Source organism: Larimichthys crocea, chromosome VIII (assembly GCF_000972845.2).
Source record: "Larimichthys crocea isolate SSNF chromosome VIII, L_crocea_2.0, whole genome shotgun sequence".
In the NCBI taxonomy this organism is placed as follows: domain Eukaryota; kingdom Metazoa; phylum Chordata; class Actinopteri; family Sciaenidae; genus Larimichthys; species Larimichthys crocea.
The window spans coordinates 33,544,158-33,563,494 of record NC_040018.1 but is presented as its reverse complement, the minus strand read 5'-3'; the positions used below and the strand labels follow the sequence as shown (position 1 = coordinate 33,563,494).

The following is a 19,337-nucleotide window of genomic DNA, read 5'->3' as shown; positions in this document are numbered from 1 at the left end:
ATTAACGAGGTACACACCTGTATTAACGAGGTACACACCTGTATTAACGAGGTACACACCTGTATTAACAAGGCATACACCTGTATTAACGAGGTACACACCTGTATTAAAGAGGTACACACTTGTATTAACGTGGTATACACCTGTATTAACGAGGTACACACCTGTATTAACGAGGCACACACTTGTATTCACGAGGTGCACACCTGTATTAACGAGGTATACACCTGTATTAACGAGGTACACACCTGTATTAACAAGGTACACACCTGTGTTAACGTGGTACACACCTATGAGCTGCAGTTTTGGAGTTTTTCTGCCTCTAACACTTTAACGTCGAGGACAAAATGTTCACTTGCTGCCCCAAAAAATCCACCAACTAACAGGTGCCATGATAACGAGATAATCAGTCTGTTGCACTGATTAAAATACATAAACAACATGTAAACTATCATGAAGAATAACCCTGCACGGAGCGGCTCAGTGTCATGGAACAAAAACACAAATCAGCAGCAGAAGCTGAGGCAGAGTTGCACTGCGATGGATCTGTATGGATTTTGTACAGTTGAGCTGAAGAGTGGCACTGGGAGATAAGCAGGAGGCACAAAGAGACGAACAGAGGAGCGCAAAGACAGAAAACAACAGCTGAAGGAGGCGCAGGCTGCATTATGTTGTTGCACACCTTGACAGGCTTTCCCGAACACGCATGCCAGAGAGAAGAATCGTGTGAAACTCGAGCGAAAAAGAGGCGAATCCATCACTGTAGGCAACTCTGAGTGTGTGTGTGTGTGTGTGTGCACATGTGTGTGTGTGTGTGTGTGTGTGTGTGTGTGTGTGTGAGTCCGGCTCTGATAAATGGCATGTCCGGGCACACAGTCGTGAGCGAGCGCCCACGCTGGCCATTGACAGCCGCGGTGTCGCCACATCGACTCGACCTTGACACATTATCATATTTATAGGAAGTTAAAAAAATAAAGAGGAGGTAGAAGGAGATGCATGTTCCCACAGGTTCAGCTGTTCCTCTACCACCTTTGCTATTTTTAATTTTGATGTGCAGGTTTGAAAAACAGCAGCAAACCGGTCGCAGCCGGACGGGGAATCGACACAAAGTACTGAAACCACGTGACATCAGTCTGTGCATGCGATTAGGAAAGTTCGTCCATTACAAGAGGCACAAACAACAAAAGTATTCTCAGAAGTAGCTCATCAGTGAAAAGGTTCGGTAATGTAATGTGCTAGGACGTCCGTCCGTTACCATGACAACAAATGGAGACCTTTTGCCGAATTCATCACTTACGGGCCGAGTGAGACGCGGCAGAAGACTGAGAGCTTTTTACAAAGGAACTTAATTGTTGCACAATTACAGGTTTTTATGCAGCGACTCCTCCGAGCGGTGAGGGTCAGATACCCATAATCCCCCCCGTGCTCCCGGAGGTCATCTCTTGCAGTCGGTTGTTGTGATTACACCGTCACCTCTATCCAGACCCAGCACGGCTCGTTTCAAAGAGGTGTGAACCTTTTGTTTGGCTGCAGACTCAGTTATAGAGAAATATTCAGATAGTTTGCTGCTGTCAGAGCCTGTACGTGTCTTTAAATGTTGGTGCTTTAACCCAAAGTGTCTGAATGAGTCTTTACTGTATCACACACAGGTCTGAGGTCTGCTGTCTCTTTAACTTAAACTCTGCATTCATTCAGGGTTTTTGGCACTTTCCTCCTTTAGCTCTGATTTTGTTCTGTTGTTAAACCGTGAAGCTGCGTTCACACACAGGCTGTTTGTCTCATGATTACTGATTTTTCCTTTATGAATTGATTCATACTTGTTGTTCGGACATTATTTTGTGCTGCTGTGAAGCTGTAATCGAACCCTGATGGGACCAAACTGGGTTGGTCTGTTTCCAGGTGAACTCTGGTGTGATTTGTTCGAGGTACGAACTGAAAAAAACATTTTATGATCTCAGATATTTGATTTTAACATCGATTCAAAGATGAATACATCAAACTGCTGATCATGAAATCAGCCTGTAACCAACTCTAATCATTACTGTCTCTGTTATCATTCAAAACATTCGGTCAGACCACAGGCTGCTCATAATGTTTCTGATTATTCAGCATCGTTCACGTTAATCATAATCCTTCAGGTCTCCGTCAGTCTGTTTGTCATCAGGTCCAGATCAAATGAACCAAACTACAGAGAAGCTTGTCTTTATGTGACGAACCCTGAAATGAATTCATTTAAGATTAAACATTAATTACTGCACGTAATCTTACAGACTGCTGACTCGGGGAGCTGAAGGGTGGAGGGTTTAAGTCCAGCACCGACCACAGGACGGAGCGTGGACTCTCTGAGTCCAGCATCGCTTCATGAGGCCGCTGTGTGTGTTTAAAATGAGAATATTAAAGTAAAACTTCTTACTGTACGTTTATATTTAAAGTGTGTGTGGATGTTTCTAATGTTTCTTTGCTGTCATTTGAAACTTTGTCACCTCTTAAAGTTTGAAGGAGAAATCACTGTTAATCATGAATGATTCATCTTTCTTCTTCTCCGCTGCTTAACTAAAAAAAATCACCGCGATCTTCTTTGCATTGTTCTTCCTTCATCTTCTCCTTCTTCATCATAATCACAATCATCTTCACCTGATAACCACGTCAGAGTTTCTACTTATCCACTTTCTTCCTCTTTTGTCTCATCCTCTCCGTCCTCCCTCGTCTCCTCGTCACCACGCTTCTTCTTATGTTTCCTGGCAGAGCTACAAAGTTCTTCAACTGGACCGGAGAGGCTCACACACACACACACACACACACACACACACACACACACACTGTGTAATCTGGTTAGCTGCAGTAGAAGACGACACAATCCTCTGTCCTCCTTCTTCTTCTTCTTGTCCTCAGTGTCCTCACTCTGAGTCACCAGATGAACCCATGCAGTGCGGTTGCGTCAAAAAAAGATTTCAATGACTCATTGTTCACCGGCAACCGTTTTTTGTCCGGTCCGACGTCCGTGCTGATGTCAGCAGCAGGCGGTCGGGAAAAACAGGCAAAAAAACAACAACAGAAATATTTCCATATTTGCTGCTGTCAGTGTCTTTATGTGTCTTTAAATGTTTAAATGAGTCTTTACTGTATCACGCACAGGTCTGAGGTCTGAACATATCGGGTTTAAAATCTGCATTCATTCAGGTTTTTGGCTCCTTTCTCTCCTCTTAGCTCTGAAATGAACCCATGCAGTGTGATCGCGTCAGAAAAGATTGACTCATTTTTCCTGGAACATTTACATGTTTCTAAATGGTTTCACTAAACAGATCAAACTTAATTGCTGCCTTGATTGTTCACCAGCGACCGTTTTTTGTCCCGGCAGCAGGCGGTCGGGGAAACAGAGACTCTTTCTGTTCTTTGTTTGGTCTAACGGCTTTGCTGTTTCAGTTTAGTCTCACCGATCTAAAAGCCTCGATACGGGCTGGACGGAATAACAGACGATTCAAACACTCCACAACCTGCAGACCAAACATCTGAACCATAGTCTAGTCAGGGTCGTGGAGGGGTGAGGCGAGAGGCCGGGTCAAACCCGGACAGGTCAACAGTTCATTACCGGGCACAGACGAACATTCACACCGATATAGAGTCACCGATTGACCTGCATGTCTTCACAGAGGACAGAGGACGAGACGGGACAGACAGACAGGCTGTGAACTCACAATGAGCTAATAAAGCAGAATCTTCTGATCGGCTTAGAGACATTTTATTTTTAAGAATCCACCTCGAACAAACATCTCATCGACAAACCACAGCTGGACTTTATCTCCTCCCTCCCTCTGAGAACAAGAGAACTACAAGAGTCTTAACTCATCAGTATTAGAGGAGCAGGTGTGGTCCGCCAATCAGCATCCATTAATCCGCCTGTGAGACATTAAGCCTCCGAATTCATTCGACGCGGAGACGCTGCAGCTAAAGCGAGTGTATCAGGCTCTCATCCTGAGCCGGATGTATTAGAGAACAAAACAAAAATAAAATCAACGTGGGACCTTTAAATCTGTTACTGACCGCAGGATTCATCCGCTCCGACCAATCAGGTGCGAGCGTGCATCAAATAAAGCTCAGCCGGTTGCAGGAATAAGCTCAGTGTCCCCACGGGAGGGACGGTCCAGCCTCACCGTGCAGCGACTTTACAGCAAATTACATTCTTCCACAGGTAATGAGCAAATGACGAACGTGACTGTCGGATGTTTTCACACTGCGGCGTATTAATCTGACAGAAAGAACCACGAGTTTGTTTCTAGATTCACCTGTCGAGGCGTGAGGCCGAGCTTTATCCCTGAAATAAATACGAGGCGATGCACGAGCTCGCTGAGGAGAGGGAGGTAAAGTCGGGCCAAACTTCCAGAGTGAAGCCGACGTGGATTGATCCGATCGACACACTCCATCCTCCTCCTCCTCCCCTTTAGCCTCAGTGCTGCTGGATTTACCTAACCCCTGGCTTGGCTCGGTCTTGGTCCCCGTGGCACCTGGGCAGCAATAAAAGCAGGTAAACACCGGGAGAGTGGGACTGAAGAGGCTGTGTGACTCATTAAGTGTCAATGAGCTTCACAAATCCACCTAAAACACACACCTGGAGTTTGTGGACTCATCAGGAAGTTAGAGCAGTGGAAATGAGATTTCCAGTTCAAAGGTTCAAAGTTTCACCAACAGACGACATGAAGCTGCATTAAATCAGCTCACACACGGACGTCCAGCTCGTCCTTCAGGCGTCTCAGGAATATTTGAAAAGATCTAGACTTCCTCTTGCTAAGTTGGTCTCTTCCCTCGCCTGCAGACTCTGCATTCACAGGCAGATCTCTGTTCATACAAATGACTGTTAGCATCAGTCTATCACCTGAAAGCCACGTGACTGATGTGTCACAGCTCACTGTGTGACGATGTGTGTGTCACTAACGTTCGCTTCAGTTAAGTGCCTAAATCTTTGCACACCACGTCATGTAAATGTGAGACGGTCAGACTTCAGCTGTGTGTGATCTGTTCAGCTCTGGACTCACCGCTGGAGCAGTCCAGTCCTCCCCAGCCGGGCTCGCACTGGCAGGTATCCGGAGAGACGCAGCGTCCGTGGGCGCATTCTTCAGTGCACAGCGCTGAGGAGAGAGAAGACGACACAGACGTTAGTTTGTCTGCAGCACAGAGGCTGAATCCAGAGAGTTCATCCAGAAACATTCGCTCTCTCCTCCAGAACAACTGAGGGTGGAGCAGCTGAAACTCGACACATGTTTAACGGAGCAGACTGAGCTCAGGTCAGGTCCGGGCTCGTCTCTGGGACAGACATGTTCTCGATCACCTCTATCTTCATGCTTTTATTGGTTCTGTTCATGCTTTTGAACGTACAGAACGTGGACAGACGGGTTTTAGGTTTTTGTTTCAGTGGTTTGTTTTTGCAGGATGTCTGATTTTTGTTGCTCATTGATTCTGTACGTTACGTGTGTTTCTGTTTTCTACGACACCAGGGACCGGGATTTGTCCCCTGGATTTGTTTGTCTTCTATATGCATAAATCAAATCAAATCAAATCCATCAACAGATCATGATGTTGCAGTAAGTCCTGAAATTAATTTAAAAAACTAAAACTGCTCGTTACACTTTCTTCAAACGACACATTTCAAATCTAATCTGTGAAGACCCGTCATCATATCATCATTAACACACAGTAAATACCACAACCTGCAGTTCCTCTAACGTCCACTTGAGGCTGGCTCCAGAAGTGAGTCAGTCTCCATAAGTCCCCATGTCCAAATGTCCAACTTCACAGCAGAAATAAACATGTTTACAGCCTGGTACAAAAAACAGTTTTGGTCTCTGTAGCTAATTTCCCCGTTCATGACAACTGTACTGAGGGTGAATTTATATACAACTCACCTGTTCACATTATATTAAGGCTTAAAGTTATGCAGGGTTAAGAGCGTGGACGCTTTGACTGACAGGTGGGTGTGGTTACAGAAGAACATGGCTCATTTAAACCATGTTGTTGCATTACAGCACACAGGTTAGGTATTTAAAACTGGCAGCTGTGTTTGCCAGAATTTGACCATAATTAAAATTAAAAGGATATTTTAAGGACTTTGATTTCATGTTTAACGTTGGCATTTTATTCTATATTTAACCATATAAATAATCTTTTTATCCATCAAATTAAACGTGGTTTTGCCACATGAATGCCGTATAAAATAAAGGTTTAGAAATATGAATGTGTCTCAGTCATGTTTCTTTTACTGTCGTGGTCTGGCAGTTTTAAAGTCCACAGACCTTTTTTACAGCTGCAGAGTTTTTGGCAGAAATGTATCTGAAGTTGCAGTAAAGGTCACAGGAACGACGCGGCGAGGCCGTGACCTCGTGTGTGGAAGAACAAGCGGCCATTCGTCATCTTCAACCTTGAGAGTGTGTTCACGTCACGGCTGTGCTGTGTCACCGCTTCAAATTAATATATCAGTAATACGCAGACGATCAAGAGCACAGGATGTGAGCGGCTGTTATTATTATTACAGGATTTCACTGAGATGATGAGATGCTGTGAGCGCTGCTGATAGTGTGTGAGGCACGTTATCTACGCCGCACAGCAAACAGATAAGGCGGCGCTGACATCTTCATTTTCACCTTAAGCTTCTCCGACTGGTGTAATATTTCATGGTGACACGACCTTACAGTTGAGAGCTGTCACGCACTATCTGAAGGCTCCAAACAAACGAATCCATCCCGACGTAACAAACGATGCAGCGTTTCCACGGGGACGCCGTGTCATTATCTTGTTCAGCGATTAGCTCGGAGGCCAGAGGTGGCCACGAGGAAGACAACGAAGAAGAGGAGGAGGAGAGAAAAAGTAAAGAGACGAGCAGGAAGGAAAGAATAAATGAAGACTGGAGGAAGCAGAGGCAAAAACAAAAACAGACAGAGGAGAGAGGAGAGACTAATGACACACACTTCTCTCTAAATCTCAATTAAACCTGAAAACCTCCCACTGACTTCAGAGAGCGACACGTGAAACTAAGAAAACCTTTAAACTGTGATGTCACATATTATCTTTGATGCTGTATAGTCTAATGTGTCGTGTATGGTTTGATGACATTCCGAGTTATGTGCTATGTAGGGATGTATAAGCTCCTCTAATGTTTGTGCCACAGTTAAGTCTGTCTGTAACGTCTCACATTAAAAACAGACACAAAAGCGGTGGTCATACACCGTCTGGTAGCCGTACTGAAGAGTCCTTAACTCAGCTGAAGGTGACACACTACCTGTGAGCCTCGGCCAACGCCGAGAACACGAGCGGCCTGCGCCAACCTGCACAGGGCAGCTCCAGCTGACAGGACGTCAAACACTGAATCGGCCAAATTTCAAAATAAAAGACCCTCATCAAAACAGACAATTTAACTACGTAGCATATTTACTCACATAAATCGGAGCAAATTAACAAAGTTTGACAGGAAAAACGCTTCTGATGGGTTTGAACAGAGCAAAGCGGCAAAGCTGGGACACGGAGAGACGCCCTGTGGGGTTACTGACGTCACGATGACGACATTCACCAAAGTTTCATCAAAATGTTTTGAAAATTTTGGCTGAATTTCCAGAAAATCTGCATCCATGACAACTATATCAATCAATCAATCAATCAATCAATCAATCAGACTTTATTTTGTATAGCACTTTTCATACAATAAAAGTGCTTCACATAAAAACATAAAAACAAGCAAACACCCCAGACACACGGAGATGTAGATCTTCATATGAAGATGAAGGACATTTATTTATGTTTTATAAATCCATCTTTTCACGTTTTCAGCAACATATTTAATGTATTCTGAAAGAAATCTGCTTTACACAGACTTTAATATTTTGAATGTTTTTTTTAAAGCTCAAATTGTAACAACACAGAAAAATCTAAATCCTCCTTTCATGATCATCTGAAGGAAAGTTTAACAGGAAACATAAAAACTGGGAATTTGGCTCCGATTGAAGAGTTTCTGTTTCTTGGCCCGACTTTGCGGAGTACTGTCATAATTGTGAGGTTGCCAAGAGACCAGCAGAGAGTGTCTGATGCATGCTGGGAAGGGCAGTAATTGTCCTTTATGAAGCGCAGGACAGCGATATGTCTTCCTTTGTCATAATTAGCCCATAAACACACACACAGCTCAAAAACAATCATTCCAAAAAGATGAAAAACTACAAGCCCCAGCTTCATGATGGAAACAACAACAACATCTCACATCGCCTCCAGCTCATTTTGTGAGGATCGCTGGTGGATGCAGCATGAACGCTGCATCGTGCATCAGGTGCTGGGAGAAGACGAGCTGACAGCTCGGAGACTTCAGCTGCTCCATCACAGAGATACGACGATGTGCAGCTAAGACGATTCCTCTCTGACACAAACAGGCGGCTGGACTCACATGAAACCGACGAACGACGCCGTGAAACATAAAACCTGACCTGAGATCAGCTGAACGGTGTCTCTGTCATTCGTACGTCTGTTCTCACACTATGTAACTTTGGGCTCCGGGTCGGGAGAAGTACGTAACGCTTTACGGCACTAAGTCACACAGCAGCAACTATTTCACTGATTCTGGTGAAACTGGATCATATTTTATGGAGGAAATGTTTTCTGGTTTTCCCTCTGATGTCCTCCGGCTGCTCCGCCTCAACTCTCTGTGATTTACAGAGCGTCGTGCCAGAACCAGAGCCGGCAAACTAACTGGGCTCTATGGACATAGTGGTAGTAAAGTGTAGTATCTGTTATTCAACATGTTTCAGTACAAACTAACAGTCGCCACACTAAGAGGTGTTGTCTGTGGTGAAATACAGCCGTCCTGTGTCTGCTGTATTTCTCAGCAGATGTAAAGCTTTCAGCAGCTCTTCCTCTTCCTCTTCCTCCTCCAGTATAAATCTTTGCTCAGCCTCCTGTGCCAAGTACACGTGGCTGGGAGGATTCCTGTCCTAATGCTCGAAAAAAGCTGTAAAACGTTAACACGCTGCCACTATAAATTTAGAGAGGACGACCCCGCTGTGGCTCAAGTACCATAAAATCTAGCTTTACTGAGGCTCGTCTAACTCCTGGATCCAAAACTCAGCAGTTCACTTTGTGTGTGTGCACAGTGTGTATGAGTGTTCATTACGTGTGTAAGACACCGATTTGTTGCCTCCTGTGGTAACTATGTTCAGCTGTACTCGAGTATTTGTTCTGATACATTACTTATGATCTCTACTTCTCACTCTCTCCTTTTCTCTTCTTAGCTTCCTCCGTCCTCTTCAGTCTCTTTCCTCTGCCACGCTCTGCCTCTGCTGAGCCGGTTACGTTGCCCACTCGCCTATATCGCCGTCGATCTGCATATTAAGCGTTTCCCATCGCTTCAGGCCTGAAACCTCCCAGTGGAAACACTGTAACACTGCCCCGGTGCTCTGAGCTCACAGTCTAACAAAGTGAGTTGTCAGCTAACAGCAGCTACAGTTGTATATTGAGAGAAAATGTTGAATTTAAATGTTATTTAATGGGGGAAAAGTCACATAATGTTCCTTATGTGCACATTAGATTTGGCTTGGTGAGCTCACGTAACAAAACAATATTTAAACATCACTTACGGAACAAATATTAAAAATGATTTACAGCCAGAGGCCATGAAGTGTTGCAAATTTCTCAAATTGTTGCCAACGGCAACCTGGTAACCATGAGCGTCGAGCTGTGTAGTAGTAGAAGAGCCTGGCTGTCCTGAAACTGCTCAAGGCTGCATGTTCTCCATCACTTCTGTTTTCATGCTTTTGAACACACAGAGCGTAGACGGGGTTCAGGTTTTTGTTCCAGTGGTTTTTATTTGCAGGATGTCTGACTCTGACAACTGTACTGAGGGTGAATTTATATACAACTCACCTGTTCACATTATATTAAGGCTTAAAGTTATGCAGGGTTAAGAGCGTTGACGCTTTGATTGACAGGTGGGTGTTACTGATGGCTCTTTGCTTTCGTCCTTTTTCATTTATAATCTTTGGTACTAACTGATTTGTTTGTGTGAGTCATGACTGACATCATTACTCTCAGATCTGTCAGTTAAAATGACACAAACGACGATTAGACTATGAGCAGATGAGTGCCGTGTAATCGTAACATCACAGGTTTGATTCTGGCTCGAGACCCGTTCATCCATCCATCTCGCTGCCTCCTCATGTTTCCTGTCGATCTACGCTGTCAGCCTTCAAGTAAAGAGGAAAAAAGACTCTTTGTACTCGGACAGAAGCATCGTTATTCACTGCAAGACACGATCTGTCAGTGAAAAGTGAACAGAGGATGATTTAAGAGCTGCTGCGTTTCTGTCGAGGCTTCAGATTTAAGAAGTCAGTGAGTTTACTCTTCTTGTTTATTGTACTTATATCGTCTTCGCAACTATTGGACTTTGGGAATCCCAGTCACATTTCTCATGCATGAATCTGTCTAAAGTTACAAGAACACACAGATTGAAGAACATGTGAGAAAAATCTGGTTTTCTGCAGTATGTTTTTCAGACTCTGACCCTCTCGATCCTAGAGGATTATCATTAGTCACTTTGTGCGATGAAGTGAGGTGGATTGGGGTCAGTCCTGCAATCAAAACAGTCTGAACATTATAATGAGCTCAAAGCCACCAGGATTACTAGTTTCTATGAGTGCACTTTTCTTTGTGCTACCCAGCATATTTCTGAAAAGAGAGAAAATATCTTGCAAACACAGGCCCAGGTTTTAATAAGAGAGCCGGCGACACATGCTCTTGTAATCCTGAAGGAGAGTTGATAAATCATTAAACGGGTGTCTAATCCTTTCATCCTGTGGATCGGAGCAGAAGCAGCTACAAGGAGGATTACATCAGCAACGGGTACAAAAAGATTAATAGATATCAAATTAAATAATTGCTGCCTAATTCCAGCTATTGTCTCGGCGTGCTGAAGCCGTCTGCGGTGTCCTTGAATCTCTCGATCGGCTGCAGCAGGAATGCGAGCGGAGGTGTGAGCAGCGCTGTAAGTGCAACACCTGACGTCTTCCTCCAGAGTCTGATCTCCACCTACGACGACGATGAACACGTACTAAAACACCACGAGCACGGTTCCTTTCGGTTCCTGCAGTCACCAAAAGAACAGAAGCTGGAGCCTTCAGCTATCCAGCTCACAGTTCTGGTTCTGGAGGCAGACCACATTTAAGAGTCGTCTTCAAACGTTCCTTTCTGATAGAGCTCATGAGGAGACCTGAGCCATCATTAATAGATGTTACTAACTTGACTCCTTCCCTGGAGTTTGTCTCCTTATCGTCTCGCATGTTCTCGTGGATCGTAGCTTCGCCGAGGTTCCTGATAACGTCCACTACAGATACATTTCTCTCTAAACTCACAGGTAGATGACCAGGCAGATGTCCGTCCACCAACGAACTCGGCTCTGCCTCTTAAAGGAAGCTTTTCCTTGCCATTGTCTTTAAGTGCTTGCTCATGGTGTGACCTGCTAAGTATCTGTAAATAATATCACAAAGAGGACTGTGGACTTTATCCATCAATGCGTCCATTTCCTTCCTCTTATCCGGGGTCGTGTCGCAGCAGGTTTCTCCCCAGAAATGCATTCCAGCTCCTCCTGGACGATCCCGAGGCGTTCCCAGGCTAGATGGGCGATATAGTCCCTCCAGCAGGTTCTGGGTCTGCCCGGGGTCTCCTCCCAGTTGGACGTAGCCGGATCACCTCCAAAGAAAGGCGCCCAGGAGGATCCTAATCAGATACCTGAACCATTTGCAGTAATATTCATTATTTCCTGTCAGCCAAACTCTTCCAAGTGTCACAGTCATTTAGAATAAATGTCCATAAATCCATTTAGCAACTGGCGACTTGTCCCGGGCGGACCCTCCCACTCGCCCAGTGCCAGCCGGGATTGGCTCCAGCTTCCAGCAGTTATGGAAAATAGATGGATGGGTAGATTTTTAAAAGAGGAGCTAACCCTTCAAACTTCTTACATAGTCTCAATTATCAGATTCAGCATTAAAGTGGTCCAGGTGTTGTTTTTATTAAAGTTTCTTCTCATGACGCTAATTTGCAAACAAAATATGACACGGAGGTGTCGATGGTTTAAAGTTCAGTGAAGACACATTTGGTGTGGTTCATCCTCAATAACTTCTCATCAATCTTCACCAGATGTGCAGCGCAGGATTAAGTTTGATTAACGTTGCACAGATGTTATTTTTACGTCGTGCTCTTCATATTGAAGTCTGGCCACGCGTGAACCTTCGTGTGTTTTGACAGGAGACGACAAAGTGACGTTGAAAATGGGCCGAGGGAGCTTCATCAAACCAAACTCACTTTATTTTCATCTGGACCTCCTCCAGGTTTGAAAGTTGAAAAAACTTGACTTGGACCAGTGACAGTTACTTTTATTCAGACTTTTATTCAGGCTCATATTTTATCATCACCTAATATTATGTTATTAAGTATTTTCTGAGCAGTTAAACCTCGAAGTAGACTGTATGAGAAATATAAATGGTAGTTTAAAGTCATTTGACACAGAAGACGAGGCAGTTTAAACTGGTGCAAATCTGAAAACAGATATTTTCAAATAGATAATACTCCTGTGAAACCCTCCGTTTATTGAAAGTTAAAGATTACTACATATATAAAGAATGAAACTAATTTGAATTATTGGATTACCAAATTAACGTTTTTGTTTCTCCGCTCCTTCGCTTGGGGCAGCAACTCGCTCCCAACCCGGACAGAGCTTTCCACCATTTTCCGGCAGAGAACCACGGCCTCAGACTTCGAGGCGCCGACTCGCCCGAGTGCGTGCCGAAGGTCACGGTCTGAAGACGCAAAGAGAACCGCATCATCTGCATAAAGCAGCATACAAGTGGCTGAAATGAGCTTCTTCCATTGGGTGACCGGGCTCAGCCTTGGAGATAGCTCGGACATCCGGATTAAAGGTTCAAGCAGGTTGATGGGTAACGAAGGTGTCAGACATCCAAGCTGCTCGGCTCCAACGACCAGAGAGGCGACACAAACTGCATTCAGGATCCAGGAAAGAAGAAAAGATCAGTTCAACGTTTTTTGTTTCTTTGCTTCTTTGCTTGGGGCAGCAACTCGCTCCCAACCCGGACAGAACTTTCCACTGTTCTCTGGCAAAGAACCAGCGACTCGCCCGAGTGCATGCCGAAGGTCTGAAGACGCAAAGAGAACCGCATCATCTGCACAAAGCAGCATACAAGTGGCCGAAATGAGCTTCTTCCATCAGGTGGACAGGGTTGGACACCTGATGACCCAACCTTGGGTGGTCTGGGCATCTTACTGGGATGCCTCCTTCCTTTAGAGGTGTTCTGGACACGTCCAACTGGTGGGACACCAGCGCAGCCCCAGAACCTGATGAAGGGACCACATAGTCTAGCCTGGGAACGCCTCGGGATGTGTTGCTGGTAAGAGGCTCGCCTGGAACGCCCTGCTAAACCTGCTGCCACTGAGACCCGACCCCGGGTAAAAGGAGGAAAATGGATGAATGGATGGAAATCACATAACAGGGTTTTCTATCAGCTCTGGTGAGACGGGACGAGAGAGGACGGGGGATTAAAGGTCAGAGCAGGTTGATGGGTGACGAAGGTCACAGACATCCAAGCTGCTCGGGTTCAACGACCAGAGAGGGGCGACGCAAACTGCATTCAGGATTCAAGAAGGAAGAAGGGACAGGATGAGTTGAACCGAGAAAAAGGACTGTGGGAGAAATTACAGTGGCAGGAGATGAAATGGCCTCAGGCACAGACGAAGAATAACAAAACATTTCCAGCGGCTGCAGGAGAGCGAGCTGCAGCAAAAGGTGAGTTACCTGAAGCACAGGGAGTCACCGCTACATGTTCATTTAAGACGTGCAGACAGGAAACAGAAAGAGGAAAGCCCTCCAATCAAATTAGCTGCCTCCTCCTCCTCCTCCTCCTCCTCCTCCTCCTTTATGGACGGGCGGGTGGAGAGGAACCTTTCAATTAGCTCCTGCAGCGCATATCGCACAACAAAGGAGCTGTCCGAGGTCGTTACCGTTAGAGAAACCAGGCGGGCGTCTCTTCTCAGTTAACATTGGAGAATTAGCTTCCGGCGATCAAACCGCTCAGTGTGTGTGTGTGTGTGTGTGTGTGTGTGTGTGTGGAGGGGTGTTTGTCTGGGTCCCCTGAGAGAATCTAATAAAGTTGTTTACAGGCAGATGTTGAATGAAGACACACAATACGCTGCTCCGTCCCCTCCCCACCCGCTGCAGGCGAACCCATTCACTTCCTCTCCACAATAAGAGACGCAGAGCGCCTATAGACTTTACCATCTAGAGTGGATAATTGATTTCTCTTGGTACAGCAGGACGAGATAAAGACAGGGCAGGAAGATGTTTTTTCTGCTTCAGGATCTAACGTGCAGACAGACAGAAGAATACTGTTACTGCCATAAAGAATATTTATAATTATATGATGTTTTCAGGGTGTTTAAGGTTTTGCACTAATTCACCCTCGTCATGTTGAATCCAGCTGCTGCAGCTCAGTTCAGCTCGCTCTGGGCGCTTCATCGTGTAATGGGATTAATGTTCAGACACAAAGTCAAACCGGCTACAAACCATCTTATTTGTCCGTTTAATATACAAGAGCATTCTCACTGTGGGAAGTCTGAAAATGTAAGTTAAATATCAAAGCTGCTCCTCTTCCCTTCATGAATATCGAGCGTCAGCGTTCACAACAGCTGTGCTTTGGAGAAAGTACCACTGTTATGTAAGGTTAAAGGTCCGGTGTGTCGGATTTAGTGACATCTAATGGTGTAGCTGCTGAGAGCCGGTGTTTAGTTAGTTTAGTTTGTCCGTCACAATGAGACTTTTATATCTACAGTAGCCCAGAAGGGAAAGTACGTTCATGATCTTTCGTGGCCACCGTAGTTTCATGCTCGGAAGGAGAGAGCGAGACGAAGGGGTTGCAATAGCGTTTACATCACTAGATGTCAGTAAATCCGACACAGCGGACCTTTAACGTTGCGAAAACAAGTGTAGATTATTCAAACCACAGCTGTCGCAAACTTGAGTGTCGACAGACGCTCGCTTAGGTTCCTCTGCATGCTTGGGAATGCATGAGAATGAGGCGAGGGGTGTCCAGTTGGTTGTTAATTTCTGTCTTTTATTTGATGGCATCATTCTAGTTGTGCTTCAGATTGTCTACATGTGTGATGGAGCTACGTAACGTAACGTGGTTCATAAGTGTCGTCTATCGTTACCGTAACCTTACCCCTAAAACACACTGCATGCAGGACGACTCCGCCGGATCCGTTTCAATGTTAGTCAATGTGTCAGCTCACACAGTCTCCGTCCTCGCTGCGTCATGGCTCCGGAACGACTGCGGCGTCCGGCAGCCCTCCGCAACACATACGCAGCCAGAGCACGGAGCATAAATCCAGCACAGAGCAGATCGTGTGGGGAAGGAAATCAGCTACAAAATACAAGTATTTTCAAAATAAAATACTCCATGTTCACCGCGGATCGAGTTTCATTACAAGAACACGTCATAATGGGCGGGGCCGACCTGAAGTCCACAGGTGAGAAGTTTTCAGGTGTAATCATTGATGACACCTCACATCCTTTTTATAAGGACACCAGAAAAAAGATGCGGCGTGGGATGTCACTGCAGGAGTCAAAGAGACTACAGCCAGAAATATCACACGATTATGCGTGAATTCACCAGATCTCGTGCGTTCTCGCGGCGCTTGGTAGCCGATGGAGACGCACCTGAGCGCATCACAAACGGATCATGTGTGAGTTGGCGGACGGCGGAGTACGCAGTCGTTCTGCATGCTGTGTATTTTCAGTGTTACTGTCCAGCCTGCCTTAATCCACGTGAACGCAGCATTAAACATGTTCAACGTTAACTATTGATTAACATTAAAATCTGTTCATTTTCATTCATTTATTCATTTCAGTCATCTGTGTGCACGATTTACTCACTTGAGAGCAGAAATTATTGATGACGTGGAACCTGCCAAGCTGAGTATGGACAGAGCCGTCATCTGAATATTTAACATATTGAGTTATTCACCTGGAGGTCGTCGTCTGGAGCCTCTGGAGCTGATCACAGTGACATGTGTTGTTAATAACCTCTCGTGTTGGAAACATCGTCACGTGTTGGAGACTTTGTCCGGCTTTGTCGGACATGATGAGACGAATACACGTGCGAGCAGGCGGGAGCGCGCCTCCAACAATTAAGATCAGAACATGTATGCGTGGTTTCGGCTCTGAGTGAACATCTGTTGTCTCAGCTGCTCCGTCTAATTGTCTGATGTTCTGTTTGAGGTAAGACTTGTGTTTTCTCCTCAAACTAACAGAACTGTGTGGAGACGCACAGCTGTTTCATCTCACTGACTTTTTTAACAGCATCCATGCAACTCGTCAGGGAATGAAACCGAAGACGTCTGTTGATAATGTGGATGAGAAGATTTGATTGTTCAGAAATATAAAAGGTGTTTTGTAGTTAAAATAAAAGAATGAGCCGAGTGACACATGAAAACATTAAAACTCAAACGAGATATCTTCAGGATGGAGCTCAGACTTTTTCTGCTCTGGGAGATATCGGACATTCAGATTAGTTCTGCAGCTCGTTTCTTTCTTTCCTTTTGTTTACGCTGATTTCAAAGCTCCGTGTGGTGAAACTTTAAGTAGAGATGGATCCACTTTGTAACAGAACCAGATTGATCTAACTTTGACGGTCCGAGCAGCAGATACAGATAACGGCCTGAGACTGAGATTCAATCACTGTTCCACAAGATACACTGCAATTTTAACAAGGCTGAATACTTTGTGTGCATCAAGTGGAAAAAAGTTTGGACATAACAATGCAGATGACAGGAAAATGATTTTGTTTGTTGCAGAGACGTTATGCAAAGCTCGCATCCCCCCGTGGTGGGAATATTTAAAACCCAGCTGATGGGAAACAACAAGCGGTGGATATGTTTTTATTGTCATTTGATCAAATAAAATGTGAATTCGCAGCATTTTAAGACCCTGACACTCCACATCTATAAGAAGAGAGCCATGTGTGTTAACTTCTTATAAAAGAAGTTACATTTTGGTGAATTAAATCATTTATTTGGTCTTTACAGACACGGACTGTGGAGCTCAGATCTTTGAAAAGCTTCTTCCAGCTGCAGAGAATCAAGAATTTAACAAGACGACTAAATAAAATAAAGTGTTTATAAGATACGTTTGTTTTATGCGGCTGATCAAATCACCTAATGTTAATGTCAGCTCTGAGTGCAACATTCAGGATAACTGAACACCTCCAACACAGGTGTTTGTTTGTTGTTATAAATAATGAATCAGCATTAAAAACTGCATTCATCAATATTTCTTTATATAAGCAATGAATCAGTGACTTCAGATCACCTGGCTGCATCTCTACGGATCCTTTTAGCCTGTTTTAGCTCATTGTTTTGGTTTAGACCACAGCTCTGCTGTTATCAACAGCGAGTGTTGTCAAAGTTGGACAGTCCAGTTATCGGTTCAAACCATTCAAATATATAATTTTGTGCATTTTGGAGGGCCGTCCAGTGACAGAACGCGTGACCCAACATGTCGCTTCTGTGCTGCTGGTAGTGAATTTTTATTATTTGTTACACATTTAAACTTACACGAGTCCTGCTCACGCACTCACAGCGCTCTCCTATTTTTAGCCACTGTCTCGACTTATATTGTTGCTGTATTTGTCCAGCAGGACGTTACTGCAACGTGGCACCGGTGAATTATTTCCAAACAGAGATTTTTAGATTGCTCATAGTTCAAATGATTAATTCTCTGTTTGGACCAGTTGGATTGTGACCTCTCCTTTTTCATTTTCACACAGTTGAGTCATTACGAAGATACATTTTTAGAAATTCAAATTACATAATTGAACTTTGTTCTATTGACAGCCTGATTTCCAGCTAAAAACACCGTTAACCGACCGTACACAACCTGTCCAGCAGCAAACGGTAAAAGTTAAAGACGAACACGAAACATTTACCAAACCGAAGCTAAGAAGAAAGTAAATATTGGATTTTGGAGACGTTACGATGTTCAGCTGCCTCCACATCTGAAGCTGTTCTGGTAACATCTCCTGTCACCTTTCAAACATTCACCTCATGTTGATTTGTGCCTCTTGTGTTCACAGTTAATTAATTAATTCATTTCTCTGTGTGTGTGTGATGGAGATCAGATTTTCTGTAATCTGCCTCCTCCTGTGCTTGTTGTAGCTCCATGTGGTCAGCACACACTCTTTGTCCACTGATATAGTTCAGTTCTCAGGTGTTACACCTCACAGGTAACACAACATATGTACTTACGGACACACAGGTTTCCACTTTCATAGAAGCCCGGGCAGCACTGCGAGCGTCGCCGGTACATCGTCCTCACGCCTCGCCTGTACGCCGTCTTGTAGCTGATCCTGTACACACACACACACACACACACACACACACACACACACACAGATAATAGTTTTTAGTACAGCGGTTATGTTATTTATGTTCATGCGTCCATTAAACCAGCTACACTTACTAAAAAGTTTAAACTGATTCACACGTCATGCGGCCTCGTACTAAAAACCTCTCACACCACTCCCCTCCTTAAAGATGAGCGACACTCGAAGCGTTTAAAGGAGTCTCTCCCTCTCATTCAAGGACGCTGATGTTGTCTGACATTTCAGCTTAAGATCAATGACTCATCTCTTAGCTGGAGGAGCTAAACTGGTGGCTATAAAGCTTAATGTGCTCGTTAAAGCTGATACGCCGACGGTCACTCATCAAAATGACCACATCAGGCAGAGCCGGAGTGTCGGCGTTGGGTAGTGTGACTGACGGCGATACACGATGGAAGACGTGACGCGGTTGGAGAAGCTCTGTCAGTGTGCATCATAACTAATAATACGAGCTTGAAAAATATTTCAGCTGGATCTTTAAAAAATGTGAATTGGTTTGTTGTTTTAACTCGAGCTGCATCGACTCATCATGATCTGACAATGATCCAACGAGCTTCTGGCCTTCAACAATCTTAATTTATTCATTAAATAATTTAAAAAATATCACACGACAGTGTAGTGTTGTTTTATTCCTATTTAATCTACAAATGTTATTGTTGTTTTATATAGAAAAAAATCTTTGTTTTTAATCTGTATTTATGTGTCTGTGTAAATGTATCTTTGGTTTTGCAATGAGCTTTAAATATAAATATTTGATCTAACGTAATGTAATTGTATTAATTATCTGAGGACATATTTGATCTAACGTAATGTAATTGTATTAATTATCTGAGGACATTATTTTTTATCCACTACAACCAACATAAATTAATT

General features: G+C 44.3%; 1 protein-coding gene across 1 annotated transcript in view; it reads right to left on the bottom strand.

Moving 5' to 3' along the window:
* Positions 1-19,337, bottom strand: part of LOC104935763 (multiple epidermal growth factor-like domains protein 11) — a 108,610-nt gene that overhangs the window by 50,640 nt on the left and 38,633 nt on the right. Inside the window, exons 5-6 of the mRNA XM_027281391.1 lie at positions 18,331-18,431; positions 5,031-5,123 (exon numbers count right to left, since the gene is read on the bottom strand). Coding sequence (XP_027137192.1) covers positions 5,031-5,123; positions 18,331-18,431 — 194 coding nt within the window. The remainder of the gene's footprint in view (positions 1-5,030; positions 5,124-18,330; positions 18,432-19,337) is intronic.